The sequence below is a fragment of the Hypanus sabinus genome, chromosome 8 (genome assembly GCF_030144855.1).
Source record: "Hypanus sabinus isolate sHypSab1 chromosome 8, sHypSab1.hap1, whole genome shotgun sequence".
In the NCBI taxonomy this organism is placed as follows: domain Eukaryota; kingdom Metazoa; phylum Chordata; class Chondrichthyes; order Myliobatiformes; family Dasyatidae; genus Hypanus; species Hypanus sabinus.
The window spans coordinates 173,240,996-173,262,047 of NC_082713.1; the positions used below are offsets into that span (position 1 = coordinate 173,240,996).

The following is a 21,052-nucleotide window of genomic DNA, read 5'->3' on the forward strand; positions in this document are numbered from 1 at the left end:
GCGCAAAAATAATATCTGCATGAAGTGATTTTAATTTCTTAAAAATCTTTTTACACTTAATAGGATGATTCATGCAGTTCAACTTCCAAGAAATTATATTGATTTTATTAGCATCCATGTTTAAGATTTAACTTAAAGTTTTATAAAGAAAGCTATTGCACAAGTGCACACTAGATCCAGAAGTAAAAACCAGCATTGACTTGACCGGAAGTGACGACATAATTGATAGGAAATGTAGCCTCTTAATACTGCCCAATCGAGAAAAAAATATGAATCTAATAGCCCCACCCCCCCAAAGCCCAAATATTAGCGACCCAATAGGCAGGCCACAAGCTAAACCTAATAACCCTTAACCCCATCCTCCATTTTGCAGCTATATTAACAAAGTATTATGTTTACCCCACCGATTCCAGACATATAAAAGAAATGAACAAATTTCAAATACTGTAATGTTATGTCTAACAATAGTTAAAACGTAACTAGCGATGGCCATCTTAAATTAATCTAAAGTATATGAATCATGTATTCAGAAAAGAATAAATCCAAACAAATAATATATTACGACTGAAGATTTTTTTAACAGTACTTACAAGTCATACAAAAAAAAGTTACTATATGTATATCAAACCCAGAGCTATATTAATGTTAAGACAAGCAAAAAAAAAATTAAATCAGACCAGGTCCTGTGTGGACATCCATAAAATGTAAAACAGGTTTTCTTCAAAGCAACTATAAATATATACTAATTATTAACAAATAAAGAAAAAGATTAAATCAACCAGGTCCTGTATGGACATCCATAAAGCATAGAATAGGCTTCCCTCAAGGTATCTATAAACATCTCCCAGCTCAAAATTACTTGTTCAGGTTACAATTGGCATAACTTTAAAATTTTTAATAAACTCCCACCCTTCATCTGGAGAAAGAATTCTTTGTGGCTGAGAGTCTGGAGGAAAAATTATCAGACGAGTGGGGTAACGGAATGATGGACGGCAATTTCTTTTATACAATTCAATCATTACTTCCCAGTATTTCCTTCTTTCAGCAAAAATCTCAGGAGCAAAATCTTCCGCTATACGAATTTCAGTTGAATTGTAGGTTAGTTTCCTTCTGTTTCTAGCCTCTCGGAGTATGGCTTCTCTGGTTATATAATAATGGAAGCAAAGTATGAGTGGTCGTGGACGTAGTTCAGATGAACGCCGAAATCTCGGAATTCTATTCATTCTATCGAGCACAGGGTTCGCTTCAAGAATCTCACTAAAAAGTAAATACAGCATATCAGAGAAGAACTTTAACAGGTCACCAGTTTCAGTATTTTCAGGCAAACCCAATATACATAAGTTCCTCCGGCGTGCTCTGCTGTCTAAGTCAGTCATTTTTTTCGGTGTTCTTGATAATTCCAAGGTAACTTCTTTAATTTTCTTTTCCATAGATGACATCTTCAATTCTTCTTCGTTCATAGTTTGCCTGAAAAGTTCCTGTTCCCTCTCAATTTGATGGGTAGTCTGTTTGAGCATCTGGAATTGAAAGTCCAAATTCTTCAGAGATTCTTGAACAGTAAAGATGGATTTTTCAAGCTTCCCATTAGCATCCGTCAGTTTATCAATTTTAGTGTTAAGCAAACCAAATTCAAATTTCATATCTTGTATTGAAGAGAATATTACTGCTAAAGTAACAGGTTCCTCCAACTTCTTTGTTTTTTCCATTTGTTCCATTTCAGGAAAAGTCTTGCCGCTTCTCAATTCAATAGCAGATCGACTTCCTGCCATCGTAGTTAAGTCATAAATCCTTAAACAGAAATAATGAACCTTCAAACTTAAAACAAATCTATTAGTGGAAAGTAAGATATAAAAAAGTGGAGCTGCGGTAAAAATGTGTCTCACTCCATTCGCTGCAAAATGGAGACTCCCACCCAGCCATTTTAAGGCCTATGTGACACCCCAAGAGCCACCCAATTCAACAGGCTGCTATGTCTGGGATTGTGTCGAACTTTCGAAATTTTTGTTAGACCTGCACATATCCAGGCAAGTGGTGATTGTCCCCCTCGCTCAGAGTCAGACCAGAAGACATAGGAATAGGATTGGGCCATTCTGCTCTGCCATTCCATCACGGCTGGTTTATTATCCCTCTCAATCACTCTCTCCTGCTTTTTCCCCATAACCTTTGACACCGTGACTAATCAAGAACCTATCAACCTCTGCTTTAAATATACTCAATGGCTTGGCCTTCACAGCCATCTGTGACAATGAATTTCACAGATTCATCACCATCTTGCTAAAGAAATTCCTCCTCATCTGTTCTGAGGCTGTGCCCTCTGGTCCTAGACTCGCCCACATCCTCTCCACATCCACTTTATCTAGGCCTTTCAATATTTGATAAGTTTCCCTGAAGATCGTGGAATGTGATTGGAGTGTTAGGAATTTGAGTTTATTGTCATCTGCACAAGTACGCCTGTGCAGAAGCGTGATGATAAACTTCCCGGCAGCATCACAGGAACATGGCATCAGATGAGCACCATTCACCAGAAAAGCTTTGCTTAAGCCCATCATCTCTACCGGAGCATAAACAACCAATAGCAGCTCACCACTGTCCTCTGTCCTGGGCCAGTCTTTCAAGTTTTCCCAGGTGTGGCCCATCTTGGTGTATCCTTCCTCTCCCAGTGATCCTTCGGAACATTATTTGGTGTTTCTATAGTGCTGGGTTTTCATAGGATGTGGTTGCTAGCCCCAGGCCCAACCCTCATCCTTGGTGGAGTTGCAAGAAAACCATTGAGCAGACATAATTTTTACAAGGAAGGAAACAATTTGAGCAAACATTCCATTTAGTGCAATGTGATCTGTGGATTTTGTGTTGAAGTTCTGTGAATTTCCTGTGAACGAGTGGTCTCTGCACTCTGGTGAGTCAGGCAATAAACTGACCTCTAACCTTGCACTGATCACAGGTTATCTGTGCCAGTCAGTGCATGGGCCCTGAGCCAGAGAGGCAAGGGTGGGGTGGGGTGGGTGTGGTCCGTCATACCTGAGTGCTGCCTTTGTTCCACAGGGGTCCCATGGAGACTCCACTCCTGGTTCCTGTCACTGGAGACGGCGTTCCTGCAGCGTCGGAGGCCGGTGATCCAGTGCCTGTTGAGGGAGTTCGGCAGCATCAAGGAGGAGGAGGGAGATGAAGAGCTCCTCCTGCAGGGACTCCCCCTCCTCTTCAACATCCTCAAAGCCAGCAAGGTGAGGCTGAGTCTGGCCAAGCAGTGGGAAGGAGTAGGAGGGAGCGGGGAGAGGATGTAGGAGGAAAGGACGTGTTTGGGTGAGGAGGCAGGAAGAAGGGGAGGGAGTGTAGTGTGTGAGGAGAGGAGGGTGTTGTAGGTGGGAGTGGAATAGTGGGAGGCTGCTGAGGGGTGTGGAAGGATCCGGCACAGTCGAGCAACCGTGGGCAGACTGGGTCATTGGTGGAAGGGGGACTGCTACATCAGATAGAGGCCACTCAGCCCATTGTGCCCAAGCCTGCCCTTTGAGTGTCCAACCCCATTAGATGATTAGCACTGATTGGGGTGAGGAGGGTGGGATAGCACAGAAACAATTAATGTGGACACTCTGCTATGGTGGGGGGGGGGTCAACTGTGCAGATAGTCTGGGAATGGGGGCGGGGGGTTTAGTGCAGTGGGGTAGTGTGGTCACAGACTCATCGAGAAGTACAGCACAGAAACAGGCCCTTCAGCCCATTTAGTCCATGCCAAAACAACTTAAGCTGCCTACTCCCATCGACCTGCACTAGGACCACAGCCCTCCATATCCCCAATGTCCAAATACCTATCCAAACTTCTCTTAAACATTGAAATTTTACTCACATGCTCATTTGCACTGGCAGCTCGTTCCACACTCACATGAGTATGAATGAAGAAAGTTCTCCTCATAGTCCCTTTAAACTTCTCACCTTTCACGCATAAACTATGACCTCTGGTTGTAGTCCCATCAAAGCTCAGTGGAAAAGCCTGCTTGCATTTACCATATCTACACCCCTCATAATTTTGTATACCTCTATCAAATCTCTCCTCAATCTTCTATGTTCTAAAAAATACAGTCCTAACCTATTCAATCTTTTCTTATAATTCAGATCCTCCAGACCCAGCAACATCCTTGTAGATTTTTTCTGCACTCTTTCAATTTTATTTACATCTTTCCTGTAGGTTGGTGACCAAAACTGTACCCAAAACTCCAAATTAGGCCTGACCAACGCCTTATACAACTTCAACATAACATCCCATGTCCTATATTCAATACATTGATTTATGAAGGCCAATGTGACAAAAGCTTTCTTTACAACCCTATCTACCTGTGATAACACTTTGAACTAATTATGCACCAGTATTCTGAGATCCTTTGTTTCTACAACACTGCTCAGTGCTCTCCAATTCACTGTGTAAGGCTATACTAGTTACTCATACTGAAATGCAAACCCTCACACTTGTCTGCATTAAATTTCATCTACCCTTTTTCAGCCCAGTTTTCCAGTCCAGATCCCTCTGCAAGCCATGATAGCCTTCCTCACTGTCCACTACACCCCCACACTTGGTGTCATCCGCAAATTTACTGATCCAGTTAACCAGATTATCATCGTTGCAAAAGCCATTGTCTGAGTGGACATAGTCGGAGTGGTGATCTTAAGGCTTTAGCTCTTCGAGGTTTTAGTGAAGAGAGGCTTCACTCAGAGAAAGTAAAGAAAAGCAAGGTTTTTTTCCTTCTTTATATCTGCTCAGCTGGGACAGTAGAGATGTCAGGCAGGATAGTGCAAAGCTCCTCTTGCGAGATGTGTGAAGGCAGGGAGACTTCCAGTGTCCCTGACCACTACAACTGAGAGAAGTGCATCCAACTGCAGCTTCTAACAATCCACATTAAAGAGTTGTAGCTGGAACTAGATGAACTCTAGATCATTCAGGAGGTTCATGTGTGAGGGCAGGGAGACTTCCAGTGTCCCTGACCACTACAACTGAGAGAAGTGCATCCAACTGCAGCTTCTAACAATCCACATTAAAGAGTTGGAGCTGGAACTGGATGAACTCTAGATCATTCAGGAGGTTCATGTGGGAGGGCAGGGAGACTTCCAGAGTCCCTGACCACTACAACTGAGAGAAGTGCATCCAGCTGCAGCTTCTAACAATCCACATTAAAGAGTTGGAGCTGGAACTGGATGAACTCTAGATCATTCAGGAGGTTCATGTGGGAGGGCAGGGAGACTTCCAGAGTCCCTGACCACTACAACTGAGAGAAGTGCATCCAGCTGCAGCTTCTAACAATCCACATTAAAGAGTTGGAGCTGGAACTGGATGAAGTCTGGATCATTCAGGAGGTTCAGGGGTGATAGATAGGACATAAAGAGCGGTAGTTACACTGAAGGTGCAGGACGCTGGACACTGAGTGACAGTCAGGAAGAGGAAAGGGGTGAAGGAGCCAGTGCAGGGTACCCCTGTGGCCATCTCCCTCAACAACAGGATACTGGTGGAGGGTGACCAAAAAGAGGAAAGTCACAGTGGTCGGGTCTCTGGCACTCAGTCTGACTCTGTGACTCAGAAGGGAAGATGGGGGGAAGAGGCACACTGTGGTGATAGGGGATTTGTTAGTTAGAGAAACAAGACAGGAAGTTCCTGAATGACATGTTGCTTCCTTGGTGCCAGGGTCTGGGACTGGGTCCTCAGCATTCTTAAGTGGGAGGGTGAACAGCCAGGAGTCATGGTCCATGTAGGTACCAATGACATGGGTAGGATGAATGACGAGGTTCTGCAAAGGCAGTTGAAGGAGTTAGGTGCTAAGCTAAGGGGCAGAACCTCCAGAGTCATGATCTCAGGATTGCTATCTGTGCCATGTGCTACTGAGGCCTGAACTAGGAGCATCATACAGTTTAATACTTGGCTAAGGAGTTGGTGTAGGAGGGAAGGCGTAAGATTTTTGGATCATTGGGCTCTCTTCCAGGAAAGGTGGGACCTGTACAGAAGGGACGGTTTGCACCTGAACTGTACAGAGACTAATATTCTCGAGGGAGGGTTTGTTAACGCTGCACGATGGGGTTTAAATTAGAGTTGTAGGGGGTTGGGAACTAGAATGCCTTAGCAGTTAGTGGAGAGGTTGTGAAGGCAGATGTTGGTGAGACCTCAGACAAAGTGAGGAATCAATAGGTTGAGCATGGTGTGACAAAATCAAAAAGGGTGAATACAGGACTGAAGATGTATCTGACTGTGCGCAGTATACGGAATAAGGTCGATGAACGCAGCACAGTTGCAGATTGGCAGGTATGATGTTTAGGCATCACTGAATCATGGCTGAAAGATTATGGCTGGGAGCTTAATGTTCAAGGATACACATTGTATCAAAAAGGATAGGTAGGAAGGCAGAGGGGCTTGGTCTGTTGGTTTAAAAAAAATGAAATCAAATTATTAGAAAGGGTGAAATAGGGTCAGAAGGTGTTGAATCATTGTGGATAGAGCTAAAGAACTACAAAGGTAAAAAGACCCTGATGGGAGCTGTATACAGACCCCAACAGAGCTTAGATTTTCAGAATGTCTTTGCGAAGAAAAAGCATTTCAGCATGTATATTATATACATTTCTCTGACATTAAATGTACTTCTGAAACCTCTTGAAACAAGGTGCCACACATGAGACTGCTTAACAAGCTATGAGCCCAGGGTATCACAGGAAAGATTCCAGCTTGGGTAAAGTAGTGGCTGATTGGCAGGAGGCAAAGAGTGGGAGTAAAGGGAGCCTTTTCTGGCTGGCTGCCGGTTACTAGTGGTGTTCCACAGGGGTCTGTGTTGGGACCAATTCTTTTTGCGTTATATATCAATGATTTGGATGATGGAATTGATGGCTTTGTTGCAAAGTTTGCAGACAGTATGAAGATAGGTGGAGGGGCAGGTAGCTTTGAGAAAGTACAGAGGCTACAGAAGGACTTAGACAGGTTAGGAGAACGGACAAAGAAGTGGCAAATGGAATACAGTGTTGGGAAGTGTATGATAATGCACTTTGGTAGAAGAAATTAAAGGGTTGAGAAGGAAAATACAAAAACCTGGGGTGCAAAGGGACTTGGGAGTCCTTGTGCAGGATTCCCTAAAGGTTAATTTGCAGGTTGAGTCTGTCGTGAGGAAGGCAAATACGATGTTAACATTCATTTCAAGAGGACCAGAATATAAAGGCAAGGATGTAATGTTGAAACTTTATAAAGCACTGGTGAGGTTTCACTTGGAGTACTGTGAGCAGGTTTGGGCCCCTTATCTTAGAAGGGATGTACTGAAGCTGGAGAGGTTTCAAAGGGGGTTCACAAAAATTATTCCAGGATTGAATGGCTTGTCACTAGAACTCAGATGAATGAGGGTGACATTGAAACGTATTGAATGGTGAAAGGCCTTGACAGATTAGATGTGGACAGGATGTTTCCTGTGGTGGGAGAGTATAAAAACCAGAGGACACAGCCTCAGAATAGATGGGCATCCTTTTAGAACAGAGTTGAGAAGGAATTTCTTTAGCCAGAGAGTGGTGAATCTGTGAAATTCATTGGTGTTGGCACTGGCAACTGTGGAGGCCAAATCTTTGTTTATATTTAAGGCAGAGGTTCATCGATTCTTGATTGCTTGATTGGTTAGGACATGAAGGGATATGGAGTGAATGCAAGAGATCGGGACTGAAAGGGTCAGCCATGATGGAATGGCGGAGCAGATGTGAGGTGTCAAATTGCCTGATCTGCTCCTCTATCTCACTGTGTTATTATTGATATAGAGGACAAACAACAAAGGACCCAATACCAATCTTTGTGGCACACCACTTGTCACAGGCCTCCAGTCAGAAAGGCAACCCTCTACCACCACTCTCTGGCTTCTCCCACAAAACAAATGTCTAATCCAAATTACTACCTCATCCTGAATTCCAAGTGACTGAATCTTCTTGACCAGCCTCCCATGCGGGACCTTGTCAAGTGCACAGAAATTTCCACAACATCCACTGCCTTGCCTTCATCCACTTTCCAGGTGGATAGGTATAACCTACTATGCATGAAGCCATGCTGACTATCCTTAATAGGTCCATGTCCATACAAATACTTATTTATCCTGTTCCTTAGAATACCTTCCAATAACTTCCCCATAACTGATGTCAGAGTCACCAGTCAATAGTTTACTGGTTTCTGTTTAGAACCTTTTTTAAACAATGGAACAAATCTTCCTATCCTCTGGTACTTCTCCTGTCGCAAGGGGCTTTTTAAATATCTCTGCAGTTTCTTCACTTGTCTTCCATTGGGTCCAAGAGAACACTTTGTCAGGCCCTGGGGAATTATCCACCCTGATTTGCCTCAGGGTCGCAAACACCTCCTCTGTAATCTGTACAGGGTCGTTGAAGTAGATGACGCTTTACCTCACTTCTACAGACTCTGCAGCCATCTCCTGAGTAAATATAAATGCAAGGAATGCACTGAAGATCTCCTCCATCTGTTTTGGCTCTACTACTGTTCTGGTCTTCCAGAGGACCAATTCTGTGCCTTGCAATCCTTTTAAGACAATAAGATATTGGAAAAGAATAAGGCCATTTGTCTCATTGAGTCTGCTCTGCCAGTTCATCATGGCTGATCCAATTTTCCTCTCAGCTCCAATTTCCTGCCTTCTCCCTGTATCCCTTCATATCTTGACCAATCAAGAATCTATCAATCTCTGCCTTAAATATACTTAAAGACTTGGTCTCCACAGCTGCCTATGGCAAAGAATTCCATAGATTCACCACTCTGTCTAAAGAAATTCCTCATAATTTTTGTTCTAAAAGGGTGCCCCTCTATTCTGAGGCTGTGTCCTCTGGTCATAGATTGGTCCACCATAGGAACATCCTCAGCAGGCCAGGCAGTGCCTTTGGAAAATAGTACAGTCAACATTTCAGGCCAAGGCCCTTCATGAGTCCTGATGAAGGGTCTTGGCCTGAAACGCCAACTGTACTTTTTTTCCATAGATGCTGCCTGACCTGCTGAGTTCAACCAGCATTTTGTGCGTGTTGTTTGGATTTCCAGCACCTGCAGATTTTCTCTTTGTGAAAGGAAACATCCTTTCCATAACCACTCTATCAAGATCTTTCACCATTTTCCAGGTTTCAATGAGGTCACCCCTCACTCTTCTGAATTCTGGTGAATACAAGCCCAGAGCCATCAAATGCTTTTCGTGTCACATGGCAATAAATCACTTTCATGAAACTCTCCAATTTCAGCACATCCTTTCTCGGATAAGGAGCCTAAAAGTGCTTACAATATTCCAAGTGAGGCCTCACCAGTGCATTACAAATTCATAACATTACATCCTTGCTTTTATATCCTAGTCCTCTTGAAATGAATGCTAACTTTGTGTTTACCTTCCTCACCACGGACCCAAACTACAAATTAACCTTTAGGGAATCATGCACAAATGCTCCCAAGTCCCTTTGCACCTTTTTTTTATATTTTCTCTTCATCTAGAAAATAGTCAACCCTTTCATTTCTTCTACCAAACTGCATGACCATACACTTCCTGTCATTGTATTCCACCTGCCATTTATTTGCCCATTCTCCTAAGTCTTTCTGTAGTCACTCTATTTCTTCAAAGCTACCTGCCCCTCCACCTGCAAACTTTGCAACAAAACTATAAATTACATCATCCAAATCATTAATATATTACATTAAAATAATCAGTCCCAACACAGACCCCTGAGGAACACCACTAGTCACCGGCAGCCAACCAGAAAAGGCTCCCTTTATTCCCACTCTTTACCTCCTACCAGTCAGCCACTGCCTTATCCATTGTAGAATTCTCCCTGTAATACCATGGGCTCGTAGTTTGTTAAGCAGCCTCATGGGGCACCTTCTCAAAGGTTTTCTGAAAATCCAAGTACACAACATCAAAGATTCTCCTTTGTCCATCCTGCTTGTTATTTCTTCAAAGAATTCCAACAAATTTGTCAGGCAAGATTTTCCCTGAGGAAACCATGCTGACTGCGGCCTATTTTGTCATGTGCATCCGAGTACACTGAAACCACATCCTTAACAATCATCTCCCACATCTTCCCAACCACTGTTTTCAGACTAACTGGCCTATAATTTCCTTCCTTCTGCCCCTCTCCCTTCCTGAAAAACGGAGTGACATTTGCAATTTTCCAGTCTTCCAGAACTATTCCAGAATCTAGTGATTCTTGAAAGATCATTACTAATGTCTCCACAATCTTTTCTGCCATCTCTTTCAAAACTCTGGGTTGTACACCTTCTGGTCCAGGTGACTTATCTACCTTCAGACCTTTGTTTCCCAAGAACTTTCTCCCTTGTAATGGTAACTTCACATACTTCATTCTCCCAGACATTTGGAATTTCCACCATACTGCTAGTGTCTTCCACAGAAAAGACTGATGTAAAATACTTATTAAGTTTCTTTGCCATTTCGTTGTCCCCGTTACTACCTCTTCAGCATCATTTTCCAATGGCCCACTATCCACTCTCGCCCCTCTTACACTTCATGTGTCTGAGGAAACTTTTGGTATTGTCTTCAATATTATTGGCTAGCTTATTCTCATGTTCCATCTTTACCTTAATGACTACTTTAATTGCCTTCTGTTGGTATTTGAAAGCTTCCCAATCCTCTAACTTTCCTCTAATTTTTCCTCTATGCCTCTCTTTGGCTTTTATGTTGGGGTTGACGTCAATGGTTTATCCACTGTTGTGTCATCTTGCCGTTAGGATACTTCTTCCTCTTTGGGATGTATATATCCTGTGCCTTCTGAATTGCTTCCAGAAATTCCAGCCATTACTGCTCTGCCGTCATCCCTGCCAGTGTTCTTTTCCAATCAGTTCTGGTCAACTTCTCTCTCGTGCCTCCATAATTCCCCCTACTCCACTGTGGTACTGATACATCTGACTTCAGCTTCTTTTTCCAAATTTCAGGGTGAATTCAATTATATTATGATCATTTCCCCCTAAGGCTTCTTCTATTGGAAGGTCTCTAATCAATTCTAGTTTATGCACAACACCTAGTCCAGAATAGCTGATTCCCTAGTGGGCTCAACCATGAACTGCTCTAAAAAGCCATTTCATAGGCATTCTAGAAATTCATCCTCCTGGGTTCCAGCGCCAACCTGATTTTCCCAATCTACCTGCATATTGAAATCCCCCATGATTATTATAATATTGCCCTTTTGGCATGCAGTTTCTATCTCCCATTGTAATTTGTAGACCACATCCTTTCTACTGTTTGGGGGTCTGTATACAACTCCCCTCGGGGTCTCTTTACCCTTGTAGATCCTTAGCTCTATCCACAGCAATTCAACACCTTCCGACCCTCTGTTACATATTTCCAATGATTTGATTTCATTTTTTACCAACAGAGCAACACTGTTGCCGCCTTCCTGCCTGTCCTTTCGATGCATTGTGTATCCTTGGACATTAAGCTCCTAGCTATAATCTTCTTTCAGCCATGATTCAGTGATGCTACAATGTCATGCTAATCTAAAACTGTGCTACAAGTTCATCTTCCTTAATATTACACTTTCAGTCCTGTATTCACCCTTTTCGATCTTGTCTACCTTTTACATTGCAACTCATCCTGTTGACTGCAATTTTGCCCTATCATCAGCCTCTCCTTGCTAGGAGTCTCACTACATATTGCCTCTGTTTGTAAACCAAATACCTTATCTTCAGCACTGTCACTCCAGTTCCCATGCACATGTGAAATTAGTGTAAACCCATATGAACAACTCGAGCTAACCTGTGTGCCATGATATTGGACCCCCTTGGGTTCAAGTCCCTTTTGTACAGGTTAACAGGTCATATTTTCCCTTGAAGAGATCCCAATAATCCATAAATCTGAACCCCAGTACCCTGCACCAGTTTCTCAGCCACACAGTCACAATAAACAATAGACAATAGGTGCAGAAGTAGACCATTCGGCCCTTCGAGCCTGCACCACCATTCTGAGATCATGGCTGATCATCTACTATCAATACCCAGTTCCTGCCTTGTCCCCATATCCCTTGATTCCCCTATCCATAAGATACCTATCTAGCTCCTTCCTGAAAGCATCCAGAGAATTGGCCTCCACTGCCTATCACCACTGCAGTCCTCTTCACCTCTCTGCTCTTCTGAGCTACAGCACCAGACTCAGTGCCAGAGGATTGGGAAACTTTTAAAGAGCAACAGAAGATTTCTAAAAAGGCAATACGGGGAGAAAAGATGAGGTATGAAGGTAAGCTAGCCAAGAATATAAAGGAGGATAGTAAAATCTTCTTTAGGTATGTGAAGAGGAAAAAATTAGTTGAGACCAAAGTTGGGCCCTTAAAGACAGAAATGGGTGAATTTATTATGGGGAACAAGGAAATGGCAGACAAGTTGAACAGGTACTTTGGATCTGTCTTCACTAGGGAGGACACAGACAATCTCCCAGATGTAATAGTGGCCAGAGGACCTTGGGTAACGGAGGAACTGAAGGAAATTCACATTAGGCAGAAAATGGTGTTGGGTAGACTGATGGGACTGAAGGCCAATCAATCCCCAGGGCCGGATGATCTGCATCCCAGGGTACTTAGGGAGGTGGCTCTAGAAATGGTGGAAGCATTATAATCATTTTCCAATGTTCTATAGATTCAGGATCAGTTCCTGAGGATTGGAGGATAGCTAATGTTATCCCACTTTTTAAGAAAGGAGGGAGAGAGAAAATAGGGAATTTTAGCCTGACATCAGTTGTGGGGAAGATGCTGGAGTCAGTTATAAAAGATGAAATAACGGCACATTCGGATAGCAGTAACAGGATCGGTCCGAGTCAGCATGGATTTACGAAGGGGAAATCATGCTTGACTAATCTTCTGGAATTTTTTGAGGATGTAACTATGAAAATGGAGAAGGGAGAGCCAGTGGATGTAGTGTACCTGGACTTTCAGAAAGCCTTTGATAAGGTCCCATATAGGAGATTAGTGAAGCACATGGTATTGGGGGTAGGGTATTCACATGGATAGAAAATTGGTTTGCAGACAGGAAACAAAGAATAGGGATTAATGGGTCTTTTTCAAAATGGCAGGCAGTGACTAGTGGGGTACCACAAGGCTCAGTGCTGGGACTGCAACTATTTACAATATACATGAATAATTTAGATTTAGATGAAGGGATTAAAAGTAACATTAGCAAATTTGCAGATGACACAAAGCTGGGTAGTAGTGTGAAATATGAGGAGGATGTTAGGAGAATGCAGGGTGACTTGGACAGGTTGGGTGAGTGGACAGATGCAGTTTAATGTTGCCACTTTGGTGGCAAGAACAGGAAGGCAGATTACTATCTGAATGGTGTCAAGTTAGGAAAAGGGGAAGTACAACGAGATCTAGGTGTCCTTGTTCATCAGTCACTGAAAGTAAGCATGCAGGTACAGCAGGAAGTGAAGAAAGCTAATGGCATGTTGGCCTTCATAACAAGGGGAGTTGAATATAGGAGCAAAGAGGTCCTTCTGCAGTTGTACAGGGCCCTGGTGAGACCACACCTGGAGTATTGTGTTCAGTTTTGGTCTCCAAATTTGAGGAAGGACATTCTTGCTATTGAGGGAATGCAGCATAGGTTCATGAGGTTAATTCCCGGGATGGCAGGACTATCATATGTTGAAAGATTGGAGCGACTGGGCTTGTATACACTGGAATTTAGAAGAATGAGAGGGGATCTGATTGAAACATATAAGATTATATAACATATAACCATATAACAATCACAGCACGGAAACAGGCCATCTCGGCCCTCCTAGTCCATGCCGAACTCTCAATCTCACCTAGTCCCACCTACCCGCACTCAGCCCATAACCCTCCACTCCTTTCCTGTCCATATACCTATCCAATTTTACCTTAAATGACACAACTGAACTGGCCTCTACTACTTCTACAGGAAGCTCATTCCACACAGGTATCACTCTCTGAGTAAAGAAATACCCCCTCGTGTTTCCCTTAAACTTCTGCCCCCTAACTCTCAAATCATGTCCTCTCGTTTGAATCTCCCCTACTCTCAATGGAAACAGCCTATTCACATCAACTTTATCTATCCCTCTCAAAATTTTAAATACCTCGATCAAATCCCCCCTCAACCTTCTACGCTCCAATTTAAGGGATTGTTAAGGGATTGGACACACTAGAGGCAGGAAAAATGTTCCCGATGTTGGGGGAGTCCAGAACCAGAGGCCACAGTTTAAGAATAAGGGGAAGGCCATTTAGAACAGAGTTGAGGAAAAACTTTTTCACCCAGAGAGTTGTGGATCTATGGAATGCTCTGCCTCAGAAGGCAGTGGAGGCCAATTCTCTGGATGCTTTCAAGAAAGAGTTAGATAGAGCCCTTAAAGATAGCGGAGTCAAGGGATATGGGGAGAAGGCAGGAACAGGGTACTGATTGTGGATGATCAGCCATGATCACATTGAATGGCGGTGCTGGCTCGAAGGGCCAAATGGCCTACTCCTGCACCTATTGTCTCTTGTTAGAGACCTGGTCACTGTGGCTCTCCCACCCCACCCCCCTTAGGTCATCCCCCTCAATAGTATCTAAAGTTATAAACTTACTATTGAGGGAAACAGCCACATCTGTACTATGCTGTTCATTTCCCTTCCTTCTCCTGACGGTCACCCAGTTACCTGTCTCCTGCAACCTAGGGGTGACTACCACCCTGTAGCTCCTGTCTATCACCACCTCATTATCTTGTATGAGAGCTGCAACTCCAGTTCTCAATACATTCTCTCAGGAGCTGCAACTCAGTGCACCTGGTGCAGATGTGTTTATCTGGGAGACTGGAGACCTCACATCCCACACAGAGCAGAAAACGTTGCCCCTGGAGCCATTCTCACTCTTCTTCAGTTGTCCATTGAAATCCAATGACGACGTCCACTCCTTTAACAGAGAGATCTTTGATGACTATACAGTCCTATCCTGGACCCACAAGTTATATTGCAGGTGGGACATGTATATGTGGTAATGGTGGTAGTGATGGCAACCATGGCTACATGTCTCCTGGCTCTCTTCTGGTGTCTTCTGGTTGTTCTTTCCATCTCCAGAATACGAACCCCGTCCCTACACAGCTGTCGCCAAGTGTTACGGTCAGCAGCAATGGTCAGATCTTGCACTTCCTGAAAGCATTCTTCATCTGATCCTTATAGCCCTCCAGCTGAGTGTCAACCATGATATAGCTTGGCCGTATAACACTCTGCAGGGTAGCTAACATGGGGGCATCCTTATCACGTGCCCCAGCCACTGCAGCTGACGCTGGGTGATCATGGCCTCAATACTTCTGTAGTTGATCTTTACAAGTATTTCAGTGTGAGGCACCCGCTCACACCAAGTAACTCCCAGGATGCGCTGAAGGCAGCTTATGTGGAAGTGCTCCAAGGACTTGATGTGACGGCTGTAGGTTACCCAAGCCTCACAACTATAAAGGAGGATGGTGACACAGACGGCTTGGTATACAGCGACCTTTGTGGAGGGACAAAGGCTCCTGTTCTGAAAGACTCCATGCCTAAGTCTCCCAAAGGCAGCTGATGCCTGTTTAATGAGGCTCTGGATGCCATTGTCAATGCCACTATCCTCAGAGAGAATGCTCCCCAGATATTTGAAAGATGGCACTACTGACAGCTTTTCATCACCAACAGTGAAGGCAGGTAGGGTGGGTGGGACACTGGTACTCCACTGGCAAACCACTTCTGTCCTGGTGGTATTGACAGTCAGACCCATCGTGCTGTACGCTCTCACCGCCACAGCAAGGACAGTCTGAAGATCCTCCGGAGTGTGGGCCACAAGAACACAGTCGTCTGCATACTGCAGCTCCAGGACCCGCTCTCTACGGAGTTTGGTGGTTGTGTGGAGCCTCCTGATGTTAGAGGTTGCCGTCTAATCTGACGTCCACTGCCACACCGCTGTTGTCTTCAATCTCGTTGTGGAGAAGCTTGGTAACACACAAGAGAAAGATGTTAAAGAGCCATCTTCTCACTAACCTACGATGCTCTAACAGATGTGGAATGAACAAATAAGAACAGTGAAAGAGTAACTTTCAAGGCAGTTTACTTCATCCAAACCTGACTTCACCTTAGCCTGATGAGCCAAGGTCACTCTAAACACTGGCACACTCCAAATGAATGGCTGCTCTAATAATGGCCTCTCTGCTTGCACTAATTATTCTTATTGGCCCTTTCTAATCAAACAAATCAAGTTTAATTATCATTCAGACTGTACATGGATACAGTTGAACGAGGCAGCATTCCTCTGGGGCCTAGGTGCATAACATATATCCAAAATAGTGAGGGAGATAAAAAAACACACACAATCATTGTTACGCAAGAAATCACATGTATAGTCCAAGTCCTGAGCAACATGCAAATTGATGGTACAGCTCCTGGCATCCAGCCTGACCTTCTGCCAGTGAAACACTGTAGGGCAGCACTGTTGGGCGAGGCCAGCTCCCAACCGACCTCAGACTCCACGCTACACCGCCTCCAGCATTGTCAGAATGGCACTGCAGTCAAGACAGTCACTCATGGTTGCGCTGCATGCTGCTTTCATGCAGCAACTCCGATGTCTTTGAGTAGCCAGCAACAGCCATGGTCTGCACCCAGGTCAGCTCCTTCGAGCTTTCCTCTGGTCGACCATCGACTCCTCCTTCCCCCAACTGACAGCTCTGTACAATGAACAGATTGTGGTTTACCTGCTGTACCTGTTCTTGGAGTCCAGTATAGTCTTAAGATCAGAAAAAATACATTTTAAAAAGAAAAGTGCACCTTTGGTCAGCTCCTGAGAGGCTGCTGTGTTTGCAACACACTCCCATCTTACTGGAAGAATCCTTACTGATTGGTCGCTGCTCAAATCAGATAAACTGCAGCAAAACACTGCCTTTGAAATCTCAATCACCCTCAGTCATTGCCCTTTTTATGCAGCCCTGACACGCCTCCACAATGTCTTCCTCCACCTCTCTCAGAACCCTGGGGTGTACACCAGGGTCCAGGTGACTTAGCTACCTTTAGACCTTTCCGTTTCCCAAGAACCTTCTCCCAGCAACGGTAATTTCACACACTTCACGACCCCTGACACCATACTGTCTTCAATAGTCAAAACTGTTGTAAAATATTATTCAGTTCTTCTGCCATTTCCTTCTTCCCCCATTACTACCTGTCCATCATCGTTTCTCAGCAGTCTGATATCCACTCCTTGCCATCCTCTTACATATTATGTATCTGGAGAAACTTTAGGTATGCTGTTTGCTCTTAACATACCTGGGGATTCCCCTTACCTTGTCTGCTAGAGCAACTTCATGTCCTCTTTTAGCCTTCCTGATTTCTTAAGAGTTCTTTTGCATTTGTTGTACTCCATAAGCACCTCATTTGTTCCTACTTGCATATACCTGCTATGCACCTCCTTTTTCTCTTAACTGGTGCCTTAATATCTCTTGAAAACCAAGGTTTCCTACACTTGTTATCTTTGGGTCACTTGGTTCTGTAATACTGCCCTATTAACATGGTCATAACTTTCTTATTTCTCAGTTCACCCATAATGCCTCACTAGTCAAGTTCTCCAGCCTGTCCCAACAGCACTGCTGTGACATTTTCCCCGACTATTAATGCCATCTCTCCTCCTTTAACCCCTTCTGCTCTGTCATGTCTTAAAACAATGGAATCCAGAATATTGAGCTGCCAGTCCTGACCTTCCTGCAACCAAATCTCACTAATGGCTACAACATCATAATACCAGGTTTGATCCATGCTCTCTCATCTGCCTTTCCTACGATGCTTCTTACATTGAAATATACGCAGCTCAGGACACCAGTCACACCATGGTCAACCTTTATCTGAGATCTTAATAATGTCTGCCTCCACTAACTGTTCTGGCACTCTGGTTTCCATCCTCCTATAATTCTAGTTTAATCCACTCTGTACAGCATTAACAAATCTTCCTACTAGAATATTAGTCTCCTTCCAGTTCAGGTATAAACCGTCCCTTCTTCAGGTCCCACCTTCCCTCAAAGAGAACCCAATGATCCAAAAATCTTATGCCCACCCTCCGACACCAAATCCTTAGCCACATTTTATACTGTATAATCTTCCTAAATCTGGCCTCACTAGCATGTGGTACAGGTGTAATCCTGAGATCACAACCCTGGTAGTCCTCCCCTTTAACTTAGCACCTAACTCCCTGAACTCACTTTGCAGAACATCATCACTTGACCTACTCATATCATTGGTACCTACATGGACCACGACCTCTTGCTCTTCACCCACCCACATAAGGATGCTGAGGACTCAATCTGAGTTATCCCAGACGGTGGCACCTGGGAGGTAATATACCAACTGGGAATCTCATTTTTGCCCACAGAACCTCCTTTCTGGGTCCCCTAAATAACAAATCCCCTGTCACCACAGTTCCCCTCTTCTCCTCCCATTCCGAGTCACAGGCCATTCCTATCCCTGCACCACTCCCCCCTTCCCAGAATGTCCATACCCCAACACCACTTGCCCCCATTCCCCTCCTCTGCATTGATCCCCACCATCCACCCAGTGTCCACACCACGTCCCTTGCTGCAATATCCTCATCCCCTCCTGGAGTGTCCACACCATCCCAACTGCGCTGAACTGCTCCCCCCCACCCTTCCCGGACTGTGCATGCCATTCTGACCAGCGACCAATTGTGAGAGGAAGGAATTTCACCCGGGTATGCTGATTGAGTATGAAAGGGCAGCAACTCATGGCAGTGTTTTTTCCCCAGAGCTTTCGCCAGTGACCAAATGGCATTTGGGATTGATTAGAAAGAACAGACTAAAGGAAGGCAGGGGCAAGCACCGTGGCCATTGATGGAGTGGAGATTTAGAGGCTTTGAGGCTTCAGTCAGAGAAATCAATAAAAAGAAATGGCGGGGTGGGGCAACAGTGTGTGGCCACCCTGGGAAGGGGGTGTGGTGGAGAAGACCAGGAGGGGCAGAGTGTGAGCGGTCGGTGTGACTCGGGCTAAGCTGGGGGCACTCGCTGGGTTTTGGGGAACAAGGGTGGAATGTCAGATTGTTAGGAATTTGCAAATTCCCGATAACCTTTCATTACACCCTCGTTCCCCCACTGTTGGGTCAGGAACACTGTCGATGGGAATCAAGAACAGCACACATGTCCCTTCAATGCTACACCACTGTTGGGTAGGTGTGTGGCCGATCTGACTGTAACCTCACCTTGTGTCTAATCTTCCACCACCCTGCTTTATGGAGTGTCTACCCACCAACACTCAAACACTCACCCTGTCCCCCATTAAGGAAGAGACTTTGAGTTCCCATCCTCAGTGTGGATCCAGATTCTCCCACAAGACATGTTCTCTGGCTATTTCACTGGGAGGAGATTGGGTTACAGTCTGGAGCCAGCACCCTTTTCTGACTGACTAATACCCTTGCCCGACTCATTGACTGTAGCATTTAGTATGATAGTTAAAGATTCCTTGCTGTTCCTTTGAGTTTTGTCAAGTGAATGCTTTAGAGAGGATGCAAAGGAGGTTCACCAGGATGCTGCTTGGATTAGGGAACATGTCTTATGAGGGCGGGTTAAGTGAGCCAGGGCTTTTCTCTTTGGAGTGAAGGAGGGTGAGAGGTGACTTGACAGAGGTGTACAAGATAAATTGCACAAATAGAGTGGACAGCCAGAGACTTTTCCCAGGGCAGACATGGTCAGTACCAGAGGACATCCATTTCAGGTGATTGGTGGAGAGTATAGGGGAGATTTCAGTGGTAGTTTATTTTTACATGAGTGATGGGTGCATAGAATGCACTGCCAGGGGTGGTGGTGGAGGTAGATATGTTAGGGACATTTAAGAAATCCTTAGTTAGGCACATGGATGACAGGAAAATGGAGGGCTGTGTAAGGAAAGAAGGGTTAGATTGATTGTGGGGAGGGTTATATAACTTGTGGGCTGAAGGGCCTGTACTGTTCTGTCAGGCCCTCTCTTGTTCTTTCAAACAGCAGCTTTCACACATTCCCTCCATGGTTCAATCACACCCCATCCCTCTCCTGGGGTCTCTACTAACCCCCCCCCCCATAACTACACCTGGGCCCTTTCTCTCCAATGACAGATACTCTGGAAGAAGCAGTGAATTCTCCCACACTAGAGAAGCCAAAGGTACATCAGGGGATCACTTTGTGGATCAGTGACCCCGGGATTCATATTGTCCATCACCAGATTTCCCTAAACACACGAGATTCTGCAGGTGCTGGAAATTCAGAAGAAAGCACACAAAACGTCGGCAGGCAGGACTAAACAGTCGACGTTTAGAACCAAAACCCTTCATCAGGACCAGTTAAACTGCCTGCCCTGCTGAGTTCCTCCAGCATTTCGTGCATGTTGCTCTGCAATTTCCAGTCGTTCACTCACTCTCATCTGTACTTCTCCCTGTTCCAATGAACCCCAGCCTGACCTCAGGAAACATCAGACACATTGGAGCTACTGGGACTAAACTTCTGATAACCAGTCCTTCTAAACTGTTGCTCAAGCTGTCTTCTCATTCTGCTTGGCAGGGTCAGGTATTGATTTTCTGCTCTGGCTGACACCAGCCCAGCCTTGCCTTTCGTTACCCTTCCCCACTCTCTCCCAGCAGCACAATCACTTTTTCCTGGCCCATATCCTGGAGCCTCTTCCCAATCATCCAGATGTTTTATAGAACACTACCATACAGAAAAAGACCCTTCTAGTCTGTGCCATACTATTAATCTGCATAGTCCCATTGACTCTGTGCCTAGACATAGCCCTCCATACTCCTCCCATCCATGGACTTACCCAAATTTCTCTTAAATGTTGAAATCAGCTCTGCGTCCACCACTTCCGCAGGCAGTTCATTCCACACTCTCACCACCCTCTGAGTGAAGAAGTTCCCCCTCACATTCCCTTTAAGCTTTTCACCTTTTGCCTTTAATCATGACCTCTAGTTCTAATCTCACCCAACCTCAGTGGAAAAAGCTTGCTTGCATTTATCCTGTCTATATCCATCATAATTTTATATAAAAGTTAAAAGTTAAAGTCTGTCCCAAGCCTTATAAGCTCATCAGGCCGGTGCTTAAGC

The 21,052-nt window shown here is 44.6% G+C and overlaps 1 protein-coding gene across 5 annotated transcripts in view; it reads left to right on the top strand.

The window, feature by feature from the left end:
* btbd11b (BTB (POZ) domain containing 11b) overlaps positions 1–21,052 on the top strand; it is a 176,078-nt gene that overhangs the window by 130,275 nt on the left and 24,751 nt on the right. For 4 of the 5 annotated variants that reach the window (XM_059978598.1, XM_059978597.1, XM_059978599.1 and 1 more), the window contains one exon: positions 3,043–3,221. The exons of the other annotated variant lie outside the window; for it this stretch is intronic. In XM_059978598.1, the coding sequence (XP_059834581.1) occupies positions 3,043–3,221 (179 nt within the window). The remainder of the gene's footprint in view (positions 1–3,042; positions 3,222–21,052) is intronic. 5 annotated transcript variants of the gene reach the window in all.